The sequence below is a fragment of the Gopherus evgoodei genome, chromosome 1 (assembly GCF_007399415.2).
Source record: "Gopherus evgoodei ecotype Sinaloan lineage chromosome 1, rGopEvg1_v1.p, whole genome shotgun sequence".
NCBI lineage: Eukaryota > Metazoa > Chordata > Testudines > Testudinidae > Gopherus > Gopherus evgoodei.
Window position 1 is genome coordinate 310027328 of NC_044322.1, and position 23440 is coordinate 310050767.

A 23440-nucleotide genomic window follows, 5' to 3' on the forward strand; every position below is an offset into this window, starting at 1 on the left:
ACCGCAGGTTGAGAACTACTAGTCTATGCAAACAGTGTGCTCCTGAAGTCTTTTACTCCAGTTTATCTCTAAATGGCTAGGGAGAGCTCACTCTGACCCTGCTTATACTTATGTCCCCTTCCAGTGCCAGGCAAACTTCATTCAAAGGCACTACAGGAAACATTGAGTGACTAACTACAGCTTGCTTTGCCTGCAGACAATACAAAGCTTCATTAACAATTCTGTGTTGCAACTCTGCTAATGTAAACTGTCCCTGTCTCTTCCCAAAGCAGAAGAATTAAATGTCTATACCACCATACAGTGATGCAATACAATACCTCCAAAGCTACAATGTCCCGTGACACAAAATATACATATTACTGAACCTGATGTATCTAAATCTAGTTAACATTTATATAACTTTAATCAAAATAACTAAGTGTAGAGGAATTTACACAGACCTGGAGTTTTTATTAGCCATCACCTGTTTCATAGGCATTTTGTCACATAAAAATAATATGTATAGGGCCAGAATTGGCATGAGAGTGGTGAGGAGAAATATGAGCTGAAAGCCAGAATTTTTGGAGCCGGTGCTGTGCTACATTAGATCAGTTAGTATGTACTTGCAATCTACAATAAGTTTTACCCAGGGAGTCATTGTTTTCTTGACATCTCATTTAATTGATAACCAGAATCTCAGAGAAATCTCTTGGAAAGGAAATCATTTAGTCAGCCTAGTGGCCTGGCAGCAATGTGCTTCCCTGTTTCCTTGGGCAGCCCGTAGAGGAACAGACATGGAACTCTTTCCACCTGGTCAAACTCTACACTACATCCCTTTATTGAAAAAGCCTCTCCAAGCCACAGGTGTCATTCTCCACCCTGCATTCTCTCACCCCTTGAGGGTGATTTCCAGAACTGTTGACTGTGATCCTGGAGAAGAGCTGCATTCTTCTCCCAGTGGAGAAAGGTATATTCTAGTGATAAGAAAGGGACAAAAAATTGAAAAGAAAAGACAGCAGGGAAAAGGGACAGAGTGAAGAGACAAGAATGAAGATGACACAAGAAAGAACAGCAAGCCCAATTTAAACTCATTCATAATACTATTAGCTGTGAGAAGGTAAGAACTCTTGTGACACACACTTCTATGACCAGAAAGATGGAGAAGGATGTCCTTATTCTGATTCATGGAACTCTTCACCCCAGGATATCCAAAAGTTGCTGTTTTTATTAAAACAGTTATTTCATTGAGTCATATTTTAATGTGATTTTGAAACTCTTTACAATGAACAGTACCTGTGACCACTGGTGGTTCAGACCTGGAGTTTTTATTAGCCATCACCTGTTTCATAGGCGTTTTGTCACATAAAAATAATATGTATAGGGCCAGAATTAGCATGAGAGTGATGAGGAGAAATACGGGCTGAAAGCCAGAATTTTTGGAGCTGGTGCTGTGCTACACCTACAAAGAGTACAGAATACACTTCTCTCTGTATTGGCTCAGTGTGGCTGGCTGCTGCACGCAAAGGGAAAATGACTCTGCCCTCACCTCATCTTCTTGGAGGCTAGCAGTGACATTAGCCTAACACAATGCCTATGCTTGTCATTTAGATTGTGTCTAGACCTTGGTCAGGGCTGTGAGAAGAATTCCCCTTGTGCCTACTCTGTGTAGACAAAACATCCCCTAACAAAATACACACATACATATATACTCAGAGACACTTTATTAGAGCAGATGCAGACTCTCAATACAAAGGCTAAGCTCCAGGTCCTCCCCCTGCACACAAATGTGCACCAAAATTTAAGGGTAAATGTTCAAAGCGATTGTCTGCCTCACCTGTGCAAAGTTTAGCCAACCTCCTAGCCAGAGTGTATGGTACAAGGGTCATGTAACAGGGCATAAGACAAACAGACATGCTGGGACATATAAAGTAGCCTAGGTGCAATCAGGAGAAAGACTCCAGGAAACAGACCTGGGAGTGAATATTCCATTGAAGAGTGAGAGGTAAGAACATACATAAGAACAGCCATACTCGGTCAGACCAAAGGTCCATCTAGCCCAGTATCTTCCAACAGTGGCCAACGCCAGATGTGAAGAAATACTTCCTTTTGTTTGTTTTAAACCTGCTGCCTATTAATTTTATGTGGTGACCCCTAGTTCTTGTGTTATGAGAAAGACTAACTAGCATTTCCTTATTTACTTTCTCCACACGAGTCCTAATTTTATAGAGCTCAATCATATCCCGCCTTAGTCATCTCTTTTCCAAGCTGAAAAATCCCAGTCTTCTTAATCTCTCTTCATATGGAGAGATGTCTAAATACACAGGAAGAGGACCCAGGAAAGAGACAGCAAGGCAGTTTGTGTTACAGAGGTTGATAGCCCAGTGATTTAGGGTATCAGTGCTGGAAATTCATAGTAGAGGGTGGGTCTGGGTTCCCTCTATGCTGCTACCCTACATGAGGAGTGCAGATGTCCAGTGTTTCCTCAGGAAGTAAGATACTATTAGCTTTCAGGCTTAATAAGTATGAAGTGGTCTATTAGTGCATATAGCTTGTGTAACAACCTGACCCAGCCCCAGCTCTGGATGGTCATTAGATCCCATGTGCTCCTAAACCAAGGGGAGTTTGGGCAGGGATGAGTCACAGTTCTTTGCTCTGGGTCTCTTAGGCATGCGCTCAGCTACAGCCCTTGTATCTGCCAACCTTCTTTGGAATGTGCGGCTCTGCAGCCCACTCGTCTTAAACTTCAAAATCAGTACCTCAGCCCTCTGGAGCTCCAAGTAGCTTAGACGTGTTCTCTCAGAGTTCCACTTCACTTTGGCACTCTGGGCTTCTTGATTAACCCCTACAGGGACCATGTAGCAGTCAAACAAGGAACACAGGCTTTGCAAATAATGTCTTAACCACAGACACTTTTGCTCTTAAAGTACTAAAGAGTTACAGATCTTTGAAAATTAAAGCAGCCCAGAGCTGCACCCTGTCATAAACAGATAGCTAAGGGTTAATGTTCTTTTACCTGGAAAGGAGTAACCTGAAACACCTGACCAGAGGACCAATCAGGAAACAAGACTTTTTCATATCTGGGTGGAGGGAAGTTTGTGTGTGAGTCCTTTGTTCTTGGTCTTGTGCCTGTCTCTCTCTCGGCTATGAGAGGATTTCTGTCTCTTGCTTTCTAATCTTCTGTTTCCAAGTTGTAAGTACAAATATAGTCAGGCAGTAAGGTTTATATTGTTTTCTTTTGTTTTTACATGTGTGTAGTTGCTGGAATGTTTTGAATTGTATTCTTTTCGAATAAGGCTGTTTATTCTTATTTTTTTAAGCAATTGACCCTGTATTTTCACCTTAATACAGAGAGACCATTTTTATGTATTTTTCTTTCTTTTTACATAAAGCTTTCTTTTAAGACCTGTTGGCGTTTTTCTTTAGTGCGGAACTCCAGGGAATTGAGTCTGTGCTCACCAGGGAATTGGTGGGAGGAAGAAGTCAGGGGGAAATCTGTCTGTGTTAGATTTACTAGCCTGACTTTGCATTCCCTCTGGGTGAAGAGGGAGGTACTTCTGTTTCCAGAACTGGAAATAGGGAGGGTGGAATTCCTCTGTTTAGATTCACGGAGCTTGCTTCTGTGTATCTCTCCAGGAACCCAGGGAGGGAACACCTGGAGGGGGGAAGGGAAATGGTTTATTCCCCTTTGTTGTGAGACTCAAGGAATTTGGGTCTTGGGGTCCCCATGGAAGGTTTTTGGGGGGGACCAGAGTGCCCCAAAACACTCTAATTTTTTGGGTGGTGGCAGCTTTACCAGGTCCAAGCTGGTAACTAAGCTTGGAGGTTTTCATGCTAACCTCCGTATTTTGGACACTAAGGTCCAAATCTTGGAATAGGTTATGACACACCCACCACCAAACCCCACTTTAGTCTGATCTCACCGCTTCTGTGAGTCTGAAGTCAGGTCAGCAGTTCAGACAAGCCATGTTCCCTGCTGCCTTCTCTCGCTCTTCAGCCCAGTCTTCTGGCATGTGGCACTGAAAGATCTCCCCTTCTCATAAAGTATCCCTTTTTAAATACAGTCTCTGTCCCTGGTTTACTATGTTCCAAACTAGAAACTCCAACCCTTCGCCATGTGAGTCCCAAATGAAAAATGAGTCTTCTGAGGTGGGCCAGTCATTGAGAGACATTCAAAGCTGATGGTCTCTAATGGCTATTTCACTGATAGTTCTTTCTGAGCTGTCCCGTAGACCTCCCTGGCAGGGCAGTGTCTGGAATACACTAGCTTTGTCATGGTCAGGCTGGCTTTTCAACAGAAAACCTCAAAAGTCATTTAGCACACAAAACAGAAGTCACGATACAAAATGGAGTTCAGAATTCAATATAGACATGTCACAGCTGGATCTCTAGAATAATGTTCAACACAAGTAACAGCTGAAAAAAATTCTGACCTCTAGAATTAAGCTATAATTGTTTCAGTCTCCCACAAACTTTGTTACTCTCCCTATCTATGTCCATCTGATTTACAATTCTGTCATTTTTACCTAATGAATTAATTGCGTTCAGTTAGCTGACAGCAACACCAGAGTGCATTAAAGGATAACAAATTAAATTCTAATTATGGTTCCTTGTGACAGGGAATTAGGTATAAACATAATCAAACTCCATTATAAAATAAGTATGTTAGACATCGTCAGTAAAACATGTACACTGTTCAAACTATAGTCAACTATGATATGTTATGCACAAGGGTAATATTCATTTATAAAACTCAAAGAATAATACCTCCCACACAAATGGAGAGGATATTTATATTTTTATCACAAATGTTTCATCTTCAAACTACAAGTTTTCACAGATGGCACCAAGAAGAAAACATTGCCCTTATGGTGATATGAAAACTATTTTGTCATAGACTTTAAGGTCAGAAGAGACCATTATGATCATCTAGTCTGACCTCCTGTACAACGAAGGCCACAGAATCTCACCCACCCACCCCTGTAATAAACCCCTAACCTATGTCTAAACTACTGAAGTCCTCAAATCATGGTTTAAAGACTTCAAGGTGCAGAGAATCCTCTAACAAGTGACCCGTGCCCCACGCTGCAGAGGAAAGTGAAAAAACCCCAGGGCCTCTGCCAATCTGCCCTGGAGGAAAATTCCTTCCTGATCCCAAATATGGTGATCAGCTAAACCCTGAGCATGTAGGCAAGACAGTGTATCTGTCTTTATTATTTTATGTAAGAGAAAAGTGCACTTAGCTTCAGCAGCTCCTCTTGGAAGTTAATTGGCTTTCCCATAGCAAAATCTCAAATTTCTTGTTTGAGCTCAGAGGATGCAAGATTTTTTTCCCCCTTACTGATTGTAGCTCTGCCATTTCTGAATACTTCACTGGTCATTGTTGGCTTGCTCTCAGTGCTTTGTTTCAGGGGCAGAACATGAAAATCTTCATTGACTGATAAGGCTGAAATCTTTATTGACTACTTGCTGAAGCTAAATTACCCACCAAACGTTTCTCAAACTCCTGGATGTCTGTGAAGGAGAAATACCCAGAACTTTAAGTAAAGCTTTGAGAGTACTTGTGCCTTTTGTCATGACTTAGCTCTGTGAATCAGGCATTTTTGCTTTGCTTTTTTTTTTTTTTTTTTTTTAAGAACTCATTGCTGTTAAAACACATCCTGTTCTCTCTCACCTCTCTGTTGAAGATGACCTCTGCTCTTGCTTGGCAAACACTGAGCCTCAGGTACAACATCTTTGCTTATTAAAGCAGGCACAGCACTTAAAGAATTTTTTTGAACTTTTTTGATCATGACATCTTATTAATCTAAACTTTATAAGTATCTTGTACTAAACGTTTTTTTACTAATTTTCAGATAGTTTTATTTGATTATTGGCTTTTATTAACTATTTGCTGGTGGTTAAGTATTTAGAAGGCATACAGGAGATGTGAACTTGTAATCTGAATTTCACAATTTGTTGCATCTGCAAAGGATTGTGAGATATAGTAGATTGTGGTGAGTTGAGAGATGACTTTTTTTTCTAATCATTTGGTGGGTGGCAGATAAAAAATTTGGAAACAAATGCTGTAAGTGAATTATATATCAGTGATGTACATGTGTATATATATACATGCAGAGTCTCTCATCCCAAACATGTAATGACACTTGAAGATTGTGAACAGAAATCAAAGCATCATGACAGCCCTTTCCTCCTTATATTGCTAAGTGGCCGGTAGAGAGGTTCTGATATGGAAAAGGTTGATTAGAATAATGACTAAACTGACCTTCCTTTTTTATCCTGCTGGTTTAGCTAGACAAATAGTGACTAGCTACATCTGAGGAATATGTTGGTCTAGACTAGAGACTTTGGAAGGAGGAAGCCCTTTATGTCCAGGGCTAATAAACAATTATTGTCATGCAAGAGAGCACCTCTAGTCAAGCAGCAAAGAATCCTGTGGCACCTTAAAGACTAACAGACGTTTTAGAGCATGAGCTTTCGTGGGTGAATACCCACTTCCTCAGATGCATGTAATGGAAATATCCAGGGGCAGGTATATATATGTGTGCTAGCAAGCAAGCTATAGATAACGAGGTCAGTTCAATCAGGGGGGATGAGGCCCTGTTCTAGCAGTTGAGGTGTGAAAACCAAGAGAGGAGAAACTGGTTCTGTAATTGGCAAGCCATTCACAGTCTTTGTTCAATCCTGAGCTGATGGTGTCAAATTTGCAGATGAACTGAAGCTCAGCAGTTTCTCTTTGAAGTCTGGTCCTGAAGTTTTTTTGCTGCAGGATGGCCACCTTAAGGTCTGCTATAGTGTGGCCAGGGAGGCTGAAGTGCTCTCCTACAGGTTTTTGTATATTGCCATTCCTAATGTCTGATTTGTGTCCATTTATCCTTTTCCGTAGAGACTGTCCAGTTTGGCCGATTACATAGCAGAGGGGCATTGCTGGCATATGATGGCGTATATTACATTGGTGGATGTGCAGGTGAATGAACCAGTGATGGTGTGGCTGATCTGGTTAGGTCCTGTGATGGTGTCGCTGGTGTAGATATGTGGGCAGAGTTGGCATCGAGGTTTGTTGCATGGATTGGTTCCTGAGCTAGAGTTATTATGGTGTGGTGTGCAGTTACTGGTGAGAATATGTTTCAGGTTGGCAGGTTGTCTGTGGGCAAGGATTGGCCTGCCACCCAAGGCCTGTGAAAGTGTGGGATCATTGTCCAGGATGGGTTGTAGATCCTTGATGATGCATTGGAGGGGTTTTAGCTGGGGGCTGTATGTGATGGCCAGTGGAGTCCTGTTGGTTTCTCTCTTGGGTTTGTCTTGCAGTAGGAGGCTTCTGGGTACACGTCTGGCTCTGTTGATCTGTTTCCTTATTTCCTCGTGTGGGTACTGTAGTTTTGAGAATGCTTGGTGGAGATTTTGTAGGTGTTGGTCTCTATCTGAGGGGTCAGAGCAGATGCGGTTGTACCTCAGTGCTTGGCTGTAGACAATGGATCGTGTGATGTGCCCGGGATGGTGTGATGTGCCATGCCAACCTGAAACATATTCTCACCAGTAACTGCACACCACACCATAATAACTCTAGCTCAGGAACCAATCCATGCAACAAACCTCAATGCCAACTTATGTGAGTTCAATGCTTGAGGGGGCCACTTAGGGGGATCTGGGGCAAAATCAGTACTTGTCCTGCTAGTGAAGGCAAGGGTTGCGCTCAATGAACTTTCAGGGTCCCTTCCAGCTCTATGAGCTAGGTATAGCTCTATATTATATTATAACTCAGATCCCACCCAATCTAACATCCCATCACAGGCCTTTGGGCATATTTACCGTTAATAGTCTAAGATCAATTAATTGCCAAAATTAGGCTATCCCATCATACCATCCCCTCCATAAACTTATCAAGCTTAGTCTTGAAGCCAGAACTTCGCTCCTCTGATGGTTAGAAACTTCCATCTAATTTCAAGTCTAAACTTCCTGATGGCCAGTTTATATCCATTTGTTCTTGTGTCCACATTGGTACTGAGCTAAACAATTCCTCTCCCTCCCTGGTATTTATCCCTCTGACATATTTTAAAAGGGTTCTTAAACTGAACAACATGTGCTTAGTCATCATTCGAGACTACTATAACATGAAATTTATGGCAGAATGTGGGGAAAATAGAGCTGGAGACATACAATTCTCCCCCAAGGAGGTCAGTCACAATTTAATTAACACATTATTTTTTTAATGAGCATCATCCACATGGAAGCATGTCCTCTGGAATGGTGGCTGAAGCATGAAGGGGCATACAATGTTTAGCATATCTATTTCATATCTGTAGTCTACAACAACCACCATCATTCCACATAATGAAAGTGGCACTACCAAAATAGTTTTCTCCTACCATAATAGCAGCACATTCTCTTAACTGTCTGTTAGTCTGTCCTCACATCCTGCAAAATTTGATCACTAACAAGGGATCATTGTGTGTCTACATCTCCAAGTAGTTGAAACACTTGTTTGAAAACAAGTGCAATAGCTGCTCCTAGTGGGAAATATTCTTTGTAGTGTGTTAGTGTCTCTGAATTTGAAAAGGAGAAGAGAGAAAAGAAACAGATTCAGGGAGAAAGAGAAATGCTACACAGAGGAGAATATTAAACAAGCAGCGGATACTGTTCAGATTCTGAAAAGAGAATATTTTAATTACTGCTGTCTAGAAAGACAGGACATTTTTTGTTTCATCTGCTGCTATGTAGTTTGGTAAAGTATCATCTTCATCAGAGAATACAGAGAATAGTATTGAAAAAATTAGCATATATTAGAAATGGATATCTCCAGCAGTCACAACTCTTTTCTCTAGATGATATATTCAAAACATCTGGATGTCCAGCTGGTCAGTGAACTCAAAACTACATAGATACACTGGGGCAGATGTTCAGCTGGTGTAAATTAGTATAGCTCCATTGACTCCAATGGCCAGAAAGGACAGACTTCACATTTCTAAGGGTCTCAATCTAACATTTTTTATAACACTAGTCTCTCTTTATTTAGTTTGTGCCATTTTAAAAGTATGCTGCACACAGGATTTATCTGCCTTAGACAAAAGAAAACCAGCTCTTTTATGAGACAAGAGAGGATTCCTGTTTGGAAATACTTAAGAGGAGCATGTGAATACAGAGTCTTTCATTGAGGGATCAATACTTCAAAGTTCCAAGAAGTTTGGCCTCAATCCCTCAAGTCACTTGAATACGTGCTTAACTTTAAGTATGTGAGTAGCACCAACAGGAACTGGATTGAGATCTCCAGCAATTGAAGTCCACCTTCCAAAAAGGTACCGTGAGGGTAAAAGCAGTGGAACACTACCCTTCAAAACAAAAAAGTGTGTAAATTAGGGCTATTATGATTTTGAAAATTAATCACAATTAATGATAAATCGCACTGTTAAACAATAATAGAATACCATTTGTTAAATATTTTTGGATGTTTTCCAGGTTTTCAAATATATTGATTTCAATTACAACACAGAATATAAAGTGTACAGTGCTCACTTTATTTTTTATTACAAATATTTGCACTATAAAAATGAGAAATAGTATTTTTCAATTCACTTCATACAAATACTGTTGTGCAAGTTCTTTACCATGAAAGTTGAACTTATAAATGTAGAATTATGTACAAAAAATAACTGTGTTAAAAAATAAAACAATGTAAAGCTTTAGAGCCTACAAGTTCATTCAGTCTTACTTCTTGGTCAGCCAATCACTCAGACAAACAAGTTTGTTTACATTTGCAGGAGATAATGCTGCCCACTTCTTGTTCACAATGTCACCTGAAAGTGAGAACAGGCGTTTGTATGGCACTGTTGTAGCCGGCATTGCAAGATATTTACATGCCAGATGTGCTAAAGATTCATATGTTCCTTCATGCTTCAACCACCATTCCAGAGGACATGTGTCCATGCTGATGATGGGTTCTGCTCGATAACAATCCAAAGCAGTGAGCCTGACGCATGTTCATGTTCATCATTTGAGTCAAATGCCACCAGCAGGTGGCTGATTTTCTTTTCAGTTGTTCGGGTTCCATAGTTTCTGCCTTGAAGTGTTGCTCTTTTAAGACTTCTGAAAGCATGCGTCACACTTCATTCCTCTCAGATTTTGGAAAGCACTTCAGATTCTTAAACCTTGGGAAGAGTGCAGTAGCTATCTTTAGAAATCTCATTGGTACTTTCATTGCGTTTTGTCAGATCTGCAGTGAAAGTGTTTTTAAACTGAATAACATGCTGAGTCATCATCCGAGATTACTATAACATGAAATATATCATAGAATCATAGAATGTCAGGGTTGGAAGGGACCTCAGGAGGTCATCTAGTCCAACCCCCTGCTCAAACAGGACGAATCCCCAACTAAATCATCCCAGCCAGGGCTTTGTCAAGTCTGACCTTAAAAACCTCTAAAGAAGGAGATTCCACCACCTCCCTAGGTAACCCATTCCAGTGCTTCATCACTCTCCTAGTGAAAAAGTTTTTCCTAATATCTAACCTAAACCTCCCCCACTGCAACTTCAGACCATTACTCCTTGTTCTGTCATCAGGTACCACTGAGAACAGTCTAGGTCCATCCCCTTTGGAACCCCCTTTCAGGTAGTTGAAAGCAGTTGTCAAATCCCCCCTCATTCTTCTCTTCTGCAGACTAAACAATCCCAGTTCCCTTAACTTCTCATCATAAGTCGTGTGCTCCAGACCCCCGATCATTTTTGTTGCCCTCTGCTAGACCCTTTCCAATTTTTCCACACCCTTCTTGTAGTGTGGGGCCCAAAACTGGACACAGTACTCCAGATGAGGCCTCACCAATGTCAAAGAGAGGGGAATGATCACGTCCCTCGATCTGATGGCAATGCCCCTACTTATACAGCCCAAAATGCCATTAGTCTTCTTGGCAACAAGAGCACACTGTTGACTCATATCCAGCTTCTCATCCACTGCAACCAGTAGGTCCTTTTTTGCAGAACTGCTTTCTAGCCATTCGGTCCCTAGCCTGTAACAGTGAACGGGATTCTTCTATCCTAAGTGCAGGACTCTGCACTTTTCCTTGTTGAACCTCATCAGGTTTCTTTTGGCCCAATTCTCTAATTTGTCTAGGTCCCTCTGTATCCTATCCCTACCCTCCAGCGTATCTACCACTCCTCTCAGTTTAGTGTCATCTGCAAACTTGCTGAGAGTGCAGTCCATGCCATCCTCCAGATCATTAATGAAGATATTGAACAAAACCAGCCCCATGACTGACCCTTGGGGCACTCCGCTTGATACCGGCTGCCAAATAGACATGGAGCCGTTGATCACTACCCATTGAGCCTGATAATCTAGCCAGCTTTCTATCCACCTTATAGTCCATTCATCCATCCCATACTTCTTTAACTTGCTGGCAAGAATACTGTGGGAGACCATATGAAAAGCTTTGCTAAAGTCAAAGAATAACACATCCACTGCTTTCCCCTCATCCACAGAGCCAGTTATCTCATCATAGAAGGCAGTTAGGTTAGTCAGGCATGACTTGCCCTTGGTGAATCCATGCTGACTGTTCCTGATCACTTTCCTCTCCTTTAAGTGCTTCAGAATTGATTCCTTGAGGACCTGCTCCATGATTTTTCCAGGGACTGAGTTGAGGCTGACTGGCCTGTAGTTCCCCAGATCCTCCTTCTTCCCTTTTTTAAAGATGGACACTATGTTAGACTTTTTCCAGTCAGCCGGGACCTCCCCCGATCACCATGAGTTTTCAAAGATAATGGTCAATGGCTCTGCAATCACATCCGCCAACTTCTTTAGCACCCTCAGATGCAGCGCATCCGGCCCCATGGACTTGTGCTCACCCAGTTTTTCTAAACAGTCCCGAACCACTACTTTCTCCACAGAGGGCTGGTCACCTCCCCCCCATACTGTGCTGCCCAATGCAGCAGTCTGGGAGTTGACCTTGTTTGTGAAGACAGAGGCAAAAAAAGCATTGAGTACATTAGCTTTTTCCACATCCTCTGTCACTAGGTTGCCTCCCTCATTCAGTAAGGGGGGGCACACTTTCCTTGACTTTCTTCTTGTTGCTAACATAGCTGAAGAAACATTTCTTGTTACTCTTAACATCTCTTGCTAGCTGCAACTCCAAGTGTGATTTGGCCTTCCTGATTTCACTCCTGCATGCCTGAGCAATATTTTTATACTCCTCCCTGGTCATTTGTCCAGTCTTCCACTTCTTGTAAGCTTCTTTTTTGCGTTTAAGATCAGCAAGGATTTCACTGTTAAGCCAAGCTGGTCGCCTGCCATATTTACTATTCTTTCTACACATTGGGATTTTTTCCTGCAACCTCAATAACGATTCTTTTAAATGGTAGAAGGAGGGGAAAATAGAGCTGGAGACATACAATTCTCCCCCATGAAGGTCAGTCACAATTTAATTAATGCATTATTTTTTTAATGAGCATCATCAGCATGGAAGCATGTCCTCTGGAATGGTGGCTGAAGCATGAAGTGGCATACAATGTTTAGAATATCTGGCACATAGACACTTTGTACTGCCAGCTATGAAAGTCCATTGTGAATGCCTGTTCTCACTTTCTGGTGACATTGTAAATAAGAAGTGGGCAGCATAATCTCCTGTAAATGTAAACAAACTTGTTTGTCTTAGCGATTGGCTGAATGAGAAGTAGGACTGAACAGCTCTAAAGTTTTGCCTTGTTTTGGTTTTGAGTGCAGTTATATAACAAAACAAAACAAAATCTACATTTGTAAGTTGCACTTTCATGATAAAGAGATTGCACTACTGTACTTGTATGAGCTGAATTGAAAAATACTGTTTCTTTTGTTTCTCATTTTTACAGCGCAAATATTTGTAATCAAAAGTAATAATATTAAGTGAGCAGTGTACACTTTGTATTCTGTGTTGTAAATGAAATCAATATATTTGAAAAAAATCCAAAAATATTTAATAAATTTCAATTGGTATTCTATTGTTTAACAGTGTGATTAAAACTGTGATTACTTGTCATTAATTTTTTTAATTGCAATTTTTTTTTAGATTAATTGCAGTTAACTCACATGACTAAACAACAGCCTTAGGGTAAATCTGAGAGAATAACTACTTCAGCAACTAAGATTTAAATATTAGTCAGTGAAAACTCCTTGTTATAAGATACAATCTTAGTTAAATATTAAATGGATTAAGAACTGACTACCTGACAGATCTCAAAATAATTGTTAATGGGTAAATGTCACTGAAGGGGGGCGTGGTTTGTAGTGGGGTCCAGAAGGAGTGTATTCTTGGTCCACTGCTATTCAAAAATCTTAATCAATGATCTGGGGGAAAATACAAAATTATTGCTGGTAAAGTTTGCAGATGACACAGGAATAGATGGTGGTAGTGACAGATAGTTCAGCAATACAGAGTAATCTGGTAAATCAGACTCATTCAAACAACATTTGAATAGAGCCAAATACAAATCAATAATTTAGGAATAAAGAATGTAGGTCACACTTACAGGGTGGAGGACTTCCACCAGGAAAGCAGTGACTTGGGGATCCTTGTGGCCATCCAGCTGAACATGAGCTCCCAGTGTGATGCTGTACCTAAAAAGGCAACACAATCCCTGACTGTATAAACAAGGAAATATTAAGTAGGACTAGGCAGTTGGTATTATCTCTGATGGTTGCTGGAATATTGTGCCCAGTTCTGGTGTTCAGACTTTATAAAAAAAAAAAGATGTTGAAAAATTGGAAAGTATTCAGAAAAGTGATACAAGAATGACAAGAGTCTGGAAAATTGCCATACTTCGACAGAATTAAGAATCTGCATCTATTTATCTTATGAAAGAGCAGGTTAAGAGATTACTTGATCACAGTCTTTAAGTACCTGCATAGGGAGATTTCTTATAGTGGAGGGCTCTTTAATCTAGCAGACAAAGGCATAACAAGATTCAGTGGCTGAAAGTTGAAACTAAAGAAATTCAAAGTGGAAATCAGCACAAATGTTTAACAGTGAAGATAATTAACCAGTGGAATGTGGTGAATTCTCCATGACCTAAAGGATATGCTATTGCTCCACCAGAAGTTATGCACTGGATGCAGAAATTACTAGGTAAAATTCTATGGCCGATGTGATGTAAGCGGTCAGACTAGATGATCCTAATGGTCCTTTCTGGCCTTAAAGTTTATCATATAGAAGCATAAGATTGGGAATTACCACAACAAATAGAAATCAGACCACACCCCCACAATTTCCAAACATTATACATTAAAAAAAATTAAACACAGATTTAAAATACCTACTTTCTGGAATAATTGAAACACAATCAGTAAAATATTCCTTTTAACCTTGATCTGCATTGTTGCAATTATTTGTTTTTTAATTTAATACTTGTTTGAGTTGAAATTTACATTTGCATTATTTGAGTATAATTAGAATGACACCCCCTGCCCTATTTTTTCCCTTTGCACATCCCTGGAGACTCTCAGTACTGTAAGTGTCTCAAATTTGTCATATCACAGCCATATAACTACTCCTGTGCTAGTCTCACTCAATCCCCTCTTATTTAGACTATGACTATGTAGCTAAGTAGAAAGCTGGACCACTAACTGAAGTCCATAATGATGTCACTGTGATCTTCATGGATAATTTACAGTGACATGTCTACTGACACGTCAAGAGAAAACACACATAAGTGTCACAGTCAAATGCTTGGTGGCAATTTATTTTGGCTTTTCTGCTGCTGTAATTTTAATGAGTGCATTGCAAGTTCTCACATGGGACCCGCAGACCATAACAAGATGTTACTTTATACACATTTCAGGCACTTGGCTGTCATTTAGTTCTCTGCTGACAAAAATGAAAATTATACCATATATCTGCACAATGACATGCAATAAAAATGATGTTATGTTTCATACATGATTTATAAAATAGAAACAACAGCACGTGTACATTTGGTCGCAAACAAGATGTAAATGAGATGTTTGGAGGCATATGTGTAACTAGTTACGGTTTTTAAATGTCTATAGGATTTTGTTGTTTGTGTGTGTATATTTATATATTAGAGAGAAAACAAGATTTATGTTCTGTCAGGCTTTTGAGTGAACATTAAGTTTCTTTTTTATTTGCATGAATGACAGGTTACATCTTCGGGGCAGGTTACTGATGGCTCATTGAGCCATTATTTTAGGACACTAGGAAAAAAATAATAATATTTGATGGAAAACACCTAGTCAGAGCTGTCAAAAGTGCTATATAAGTCAACAAATGAATAATAAAAAAGTAGACTTTTGCTATAAATAGGCCTTTCCTCTTTCATACAAGCTTGTTAAAAAAAAGGAGGGATTTGGATAGGAGGGGTACCTCTGATATACAACAGTGAAAATACAAGGATTCCTTTGAATTCACAATGTTATCTAAATGCACTACAACAGACTTTTCAAAACCTCACTTTACATTCCCATCATCTCATGTCTGTACTGTACATCTGCTTTCTCTGATCCGCATTATCAGCTGAAGGAAACAAGGCAGGGGGAGAGAAGTGTTCATAACAACTTGGTGGTAAATGTTGTTGAGAGAGCCCAGATGAAAAGCTTGCTAGTACAAACTGTAAGAATATTTATGTGGCATTACCAGATCTTTCTTTTATTCATTATTCATAATTCACTTTTCCAACTCAGTTACATATTTTATAATAATCTCACTCACTCCCATGTTCTTTGCTACATTCTGTTGTGTTTTGCATTACACACCCCCTCATGTTTTAACAGCATCATGAGAACATAGAACATTCTCTCTTTTAATGAATATTTTATTAGTAACTTTTGAAATGGAAGTAGTGAGCTTGATAGTAGCTCATTGAGGTGGTCCAGGTGCAGGGGATTTCTGAGTGCAGCGGGGGGTGAGGCTTGGTGGGAGGGTCTGGGTATGAAGGAGTCTAGATGCATGGGGGTTGCAGATGGGGGAGCAGCTCCCTGTACAGGGATCCCTCCTCCTGCAGCTAAGGAGCGATGGGTGCAGGAATTGCAAGGGGGGAGTTTGCAGAGCTTCCTGCAGCTGGGGGAGACAGCTGGGAGTGGATCTGACTCAGCTCTGGATGCCACGAAGGGGAAGAGGATGTCCCGTTCTCCCCGCCCCAGCCAGGACTAGCAGCTGAGCCGAGTGCAGGGTAGGAGCCACCACCCAGGTCTTCCCCAGTCTTGCCCCCATCCTACAGTGATTTACCTCTCTACTGGCGGCCCTAAGCATCCAAAACATACTGCAGGAGAGGGTCACATGACCACTCTTGTGGCTTCCCTTCGCTTCTCTGTCAGAGAGCCATTTTTGGCGGGGAAGCAAATAAATCTGTGGGGAACACAAATTCTGTGCATGTCCAGTGGCACAGAATTCCTCCACAAGTAACCTGGCATTGGCCACTGTCAAAAAACAGGATACTGGGCTAGATGGACTATTGGGGTCTGACCCAGTATGGCTGTTCTTATGTTTGTTATGAATCCATAACTTAATATCTAGCAATACACATGGGGCCATGTGCTACCATTTGCATGCTTTTCCATGTTGGGATTTGGAAACTGTACAAACTTAAAGTCAGAGGGCCAGATCCTCAACTGCACAGTTTCCAGCCAATCTGCCCACTGAAGGATCTTGGTTTGCTTGTCTGAGGGGATGGTTGGTTGTGGTTGATGAGTCACTCTTTCCTGAAAATTCACAAGGATTCTCTCAAAAGCAGGAAGGGATTTGGCTAATGCAGGATGGATTGGGGAGCATCATACCCTTGATATGAGTTCACTGGCCTCCTGTGAATGCCCAAATGTGCTAGATTTCTCTTCAGATATTAGGGTATTCTTAGATTTGGAAGGTCATCATGCCATCTGTAGGAGAAAGAGAGCCTGAAACATAAGCCTTTGTATCACAGGCCTAAACTAAAGTAGTGGTCAAACTTTGCTAATATAAAGCAAAGTTAGCAAGACAGATTGTGAGCAGAAGTCAGGCTCTGCCTGCATGCAGGCTCACAGAACCTGGCAAGAATAGGGCTGGTATTGCATAAACACACTCATTCCTGACAAAAGCTAGGCACAGGACACTCACGCAGACACATTCCAGAAGGATGGGACCAGAAAACCCCAATACCAAGTATGATAGAGACACTCCCCGAGAATGATACAGGAATATAGTGACCCCCTCTTAGAGATAAGGTCAGGATGACAGTGTGATGAATAGAGATGTTTTGATCAAACCAACAAGCACAAGGTAATGGGTGGTAACTAACCACGTGAGAGGGTGGTGACTGACCGTGTCAGAGGGGCAATAAGTAACTTGTTTGTACTGATGTATGAAATGAAGTCTGGCTGACCTAGGGGGCAGAAGAAAGTCCTTCCACTGACTGAGCTCATCCATTGTGACAGGCATACATGTGTTAGTGGTCCTGTAGAGTCTATGAGATAATAGGACTGTGCCTCGTTAACAATGAACCTGGCCAAGTGCCTTTGCTACTGAACGGGTCTGTGGTTATTGGGCAGTTCGATCAGAACCTGCCATACAGGTTATCTGGCCAGAGCCAGTGCAGTACATAGAGAAAACACACACACAGCCAACATCTGACTACACCATCTGCCTACTACATATGGAAGGAAACTTTTGATGGGATGATTTGCCAGAAACATTGTGACCTCAAAGCTTTTTCTGCCCAACCTTTCCCTTTTGTTTGAGAGGGTAGCACAGGGAGAATGATTTAAAGTACATTCTGATATATGTTCCATATGACTTTATACATATGTGATATTAATGTCAACTCTTAGAAAGCATCTTCCTTTATTATGTCATTACATTTGACAAGCCAACACATGTCTAATACTCTGACCTGAAAGTACCCAAAAACTGTATTCAGATTTTTAATGGACCTTTTGTTTATATTGATTTATAGACTGGGCACCAACGTAAGAGTTATCCTAGCCCATCTCCATACTAAATCCTCAAACTAAAGCACTGCAGTCCATTCAAAACATCCTACACCAGCCAAAAATCAGACAGACACTGTTAATCACCAGAAGACCCTTTCAAAGGTTTTGAAACTTGTTAACATAATGTAGTGGTCTTTTAAAGTACGCTCCATCCACAAACCTGCTGACCCACCTGCTGCTGACTTTGCTGGCAACAATGTTTCTTTTAAAGAAAAAACTTCTTCCAAAGTTGAATCTTTTATGTTATCCCTCATCTATGAAAAAATGACAATTTTTTATTAAAACTATTATTTGCCAGTGTCTGCATACCTGATATTAGAGAGACAAGGTAGGTGAGGTAATATCTTTTATTGGACCAAATCCTGTTGGTGAAAGAGACAAGCTTTTGAGCTTAAAGAGCTTTTCTGGTCTACAGAAGCTCACATCTTGGCAAGCAATGTTTTGAAAACCAATGAACAGTTCTTCAGCAATATGTTTGAATGCTCTCTGGAAAGTGAAAAATGATGAATTCTCAGCTTGTTTGGTAAACGCCACTTTTATTTATTGACTAAAGAACAAACAGGAGAGATCTACTGTGCACTAGCGGGCAAGAAAAAAATCAAATATTGAACAATGAATACCCTCAGCAAGAGCAGAGCAAGGTAATTTCACTTATGACTGAACAGTTTCAAAGAACCTTAGGAAAAAAGTTCACAAGAGATGGAGGGAAATCCTGGGCACCAAATAAGTGCAGTTGTATGTGAACTCAAAGTATCATAAAGACATTCTTTTTAAAAGTAACTAAGATCACATTCCACGCTAGCAGCTGTGCCCATTCACTAGTACAGAACTTCTGTGCATGCTCTATGAGCTTCCCCTTTCTGTCATCAAGCTGGCCTGTGCTCCAGTCCACCCCCTGCACATGTAAACACATTCTACTGGATCTGCTCTGAAAGACATTTTGAATTGACAGATCACCACAATGCTGTCACTCTTAGGATTTAGACTGCAACTCATTTGTGTTATATGCTTGCTTGTTTTATCATGTAAATAAATCTCTTATTTCTTTTTCCTATTTAATAAACCTTTAGATATTTTATTACAGAATTGGCTACAGGCATTGGGTTTATTGCCAGATCTAAGATATTAACTGATCTGGAGCAAGTGACTGGTCTCTTGGAGCTGGAATCAACCTGAATATTTTGTGATTTCTGGTATAAGTGACCATTTATCACTACACCCAGGTTACTTAGGTGGCAAGATAGACTGGAGAGTTTAAGGGGACTACGTTTGACTCCATGGCAAGACTGTTATAAGTAAGTGTAATGGGGTGGCTCTCACCACCGTGGCGCCTCCTGCTGGTCATTCTGGGAATTAGCTCAGATTTTTCCACACGGTGCCCTCCTCCAGTGGTGTCTCGCTGCCATCACTTCTGCTCCAAACCCACATCACCTCAAGGATCACAGTGTCCTCTTCAGGACACAGCACTTCAGCTATACCCATTCTATTCCCCCACCCCTTTCTGAGGGAACAGCAGTCCTCTGTCCAGCCACTCGCCTCCGTGGCCAACTGCAGTCCAAGGTTCTAGCCACTTGGCTCAGTGGCAAACTGCAGTCCTTCGCTGACCACTCCCCTCCATGGCAAGTGGGAAGGAGAGACATAAGTCTACCCATTATCCCAACCCAGGGACCCTCTATGCAGCAGCTACGCGCTGTATCTCCTTCAACCCCCACAATCTATTTCCCTGGGCCACTTCCCCATAGCTCTAGCAGCTTCTCTGCCCCTGTATCAGGGCTTCAGTCTGTCAGCCAGTCAGGCTGGAGCTTTTGCTCACTCCCCTGACCAAGCCCAGCCCAGCCCAGCCCAGCTCTGTTCTGCTCTGCTCTGCTCTGTCCAGGGTGCTGGCATTTCCCTCAGCCCTTCAGGGACCTAATCCCTTCTCCCAGGGATCCCAGGAGGGAACTACCCCCTCTGCCCTGCTGCTCTCTTTACATATGGGCCTGTTCGGCCCTGATTGGCTGCTCATTGCAGTCCCTCTCTGATTGGCTCCCTGCTGCGCAGCCTCCGTAGGGCTGCTTTTAACCTTGTCTCCACCAGTATGGGGCAGATGCCCCATCACAGTATATCAGAAGTTCACATTTGTTACTGCATTGATGAAAAGACGGTTACTCACCTTTGTAACTGTTGTTCTTCGAGATGTGTTGCTCACATCCATTCCAGTTAGGTGTGCGCGCCGCGCGTGCACGTTCGTCGGAAACTTTTTTACCCTAGCAACTCCAGTGGGCCGGCAGGTCGCCCCCTAGAGTGGCGCCGCCATGGCGCTCTATATATACCCCTGCCGGCCCGCCCGCTCCTCAGTTCCTTCTTGCCGGCTACTCCGACAGTGGGGAAGGAGGGCGGGTGTGGAATGGATGTGAGCAACACATCTCGAAGAACAACAGTTACAAAGGTGAGTAACCGTCTTTTCTTCTTCGAGTGATTGCTCACATCCATTCCAGTTAGGTGACTCCCAAGCCATACCTAGGCGGTGGGGTCGGAGTGAGAAGTCGCGGCCCGGAGCACCGCAGTTCCGAAGGCCGCATCCTCCCTCGACTGCTGGACCAGGGCGTAGTGGGAAGCAAAGGTGTGGACCGATGACCAGGTCGCTGCCCGACAGATTTCCTGGATGGGCACACGGGCTAGGAAAGCCAGCGACGACGCCTGCGCCCTGGTAGAATGCGCAGTCACACGGCCCGCAGGGACATGGGCCAAGTCATAACAAGTCCTGATACAGGACGTAACCCAAGAGGATATCCTCTGGGAGGAGATAGGAAGACCTTTCATACGATCTGCTACCGCCACGAAAAGCTGGGGGGATTTTCGGAAGGGCTTAGTCCTGTCTATGTAGAACGCGAGAGCCTACGGACATCCAGCGAGTGGAGCTGCTGCTCCCTGCCTGAGGAGTGAGGTTTTGGGAAAAAAAACCGGAAGGAAAATCTCTTGGTTGACATGGAAGGCTGAGACCACCTTGGGCAGAAAAGCAGGGTGTGGTCTCAGCTGCACCTTGTCCTTGTGGAAGACCGTATATGGGGGGTCTACCACAAGAGCTCGGAGCTCCGACACCCGTCTAGCTGAGGTGACAGCCACTAGAAAGGCAGTTTTCCAAGAGAGGTAGAGCAGGGAGCAAGTAGCTAACGGCTCAAAGGGGGGCCCCATGAGTCGGGACAACACCAGGTTAAGATCCCAGGTGGGAGCAGGGGGACGGACGTTAGGGAATAAACGTTCCAGCCCTTTAAGGAATCTCGACACCGTCGGGTGAGAAAAAACGGAGCGACCGTCCGCACCCGGGTGAAAGGTGGAGATAGCAGCTAGGTGGACTCGCAACGACGATAAGGCCAGACCTTGCCCTTTGAGGGACAAAACGTAGTCTAATATTTCGGAAACCGAAACTTCCATAGGGCGGAGATTTCTCTCTACGCACCAACAGGAGAAGCGCTTCCATTTCGCTGAATACGTGGCTCTTGTGGACGGTTTCCTGCTGCTCAAGAGCACCTCTCTCACAGGCGTGGAGCAACGCAGCTCTGAGCCAGTCAGCCACGCAGGAGCCACGCCGCTAGGTGCAGCGACTGCAGGTCTGGGTGACAAAGGGTCCCGTGGTCCTGGGTAATCAGGTCCGGATGAAGGGGCAGGGGAACTGGGTCGGCTATGGCCAAGTCCAGCAGCATGGTGTACCAGTGCTGCCTGGGCCACGCCGGGGCTACCATGATCACGAGCGCCCTGTCCCTGCGCACCTTCAGGAGGACCTTGTGGACTAGAGGGAACGGGGGAAATGCATAGTACAGGTGGGTCGACCACCGGATGAGGAAGGCGTCCCCTATCGACCCCGGTTCCCTGCCCTGAAAGGAGCAGAACGCTGGGCACTTCCTGTTCCCCTTGGACGCAAAGAGGTCCACCCGGGGATAACCCCACCTCCGGAAAATGGAGAGAGCGACATCCGGGCGAAGGGACCACTCGTGCGACAGGAAGGATCTGCTCAGTCGATCTGCCAGAGTGTTCCGTACTCCAGGGAGGAAGGAAGCCCTGAGGTGAACGGAGTGGGCTACGCAAAAGTCCCAGAGACGTATCGCCTCGTGGCACAGGGAGGAGGACCTGGTGCCGCCCTGCTTGTTGATATAGTACATCGTCGTCGTGTTGTCCGTAAACACGGCGACACAACGACCCTGAAGCTGATGACAAAACGCTTGACAAGCAAGGCGGACCGCTCTCAACTCCCGTATGTTGATGTGGAGCCCCACCTCCTCCTGGGACCACAGGCCCTGTGTCCGCAGGGTCCCCAGGTGGGCCCCCCAGCCCAGATCTGAGGCATCCGTTGTCAGGGATACCGATGGCTGAGAGGGGTGAAAGGGAAGACCCGCACATAACACGGACTGGTCCAACCACCAGCCGAGAGAGTCCAAGACCTTCTGGGGGATTGTGACTAACATGTCTAAAGGTTGCCTTTGCGGCCTGTAACGGCTGATAAGCCACAGCTGGAGAGGCCTCATGTGGAGCCGAGCGTAGCCGGTCACAAAAGTGCACGCTGCCATGTGGCCTAACAGGGTTAGACATGTCCTTACTGACGTCCAACGGGGCTGACCGCAAACGCTGAACGATCGCCGCCATGGTCTGGAACCGTTGCAGAGGCAGCGAGGCCCTGCCCATCGTGGCGTCCAAGACCGCCCCGATAAATTCCACCTTTTGCGTGGGCCTCAGAGTGGATTTGTCTGTGTTTATCAAGAGGCCCAGACTTGCAAATACGGCGGTGATCAGGCGGACATGGCTGCTGACCTGCTGCCTCCGACGTGCCCCGAATCAACCAGTCGTCCAGATAAGGGAACACGTGGACACGGTTGCGTCGAAGATGCGCCACGACAACTGCCATGCATTTTGTAAACACCCTTGGGGCCGTGGACAGGCCGAAAGGGAGGACTGCAAACTGATAATGAAGAGCCCCACAACGAAGCGGAGAAAGCGTCTGTGGCGCGGCCAAATGGCAATATGAAAATACGCGTCCTGCATGTCGAGGGCGGCGTACCAGTCTCCCGGATCCAGGGATGGAAATAATGGTCCCCAGGGATACCATGCGGAACTTCAACTTCACGAGGTATTTGTTGAGTTCTCGCAGGTCGAGGATAGGCCTGAGGCCCCCTTGGCCTTGGGGATCAGAAAGTAGCGGGAATAAAACCCCTTGCCTTTCTCCGTTTTCCGGAACCGCCTCTATGGCTCCTTTGCTGAGGAGCGTCTGCACCTCCTGTCGAAGGAATTGCTCGTGAGAGGGGTCCCTGAAGAGGGACGAGGAAGGAGGGCGGGAAGGAGGAAACGAAACAAACTGCAGGCGGTATCCCGTCTGCACCAGGTTTAAGACCCAGCGGTCCGATGTTATTTGGGACCACGCCGGGAGGAAAAACGAAAGGCGGTTTGAAAACGGGGGGAAAGGATCCATAGGGGAAACTGCTACAGCGCCCTCGGGCGCACCTTCAAAATGAAGCTTAGGACCAGGCGGGGGTTTCGAGGAGCCTTGGTTCTGCCCCCTTGG

General features: G+C 43.7%; 1 protein-coding gene across 4 annotated transcripts in view; it reads right to left on the reverse strand.

Moving 5' to 3' along the window:
• TMEM117 (transmembrane protein 117) overlaps positions 1-23440 on the reverse strand; it is a 464204-nt gene that overhangs the window by 258367 nt on the left and 182397 nt on the right. Inside the window, exon 1 of one of the 4 annotated variants that reach the window (XM_030548914.1) lies at positions 13461-13529. The exons of the other annotated variants lie outside the window; for them this stretch is intronic. Coding sequence (XP_030404774.1) covers positions 13461-13525 — 65 coding nt within the window. The 5' untranslated portion in view covers positions 13526-13529. Of the gene's footprint in view, positions 1-13460; positions 13530-23440 lie in introns of those variants that run through there. 4 annotated transcript variants of the gene reach the window in all.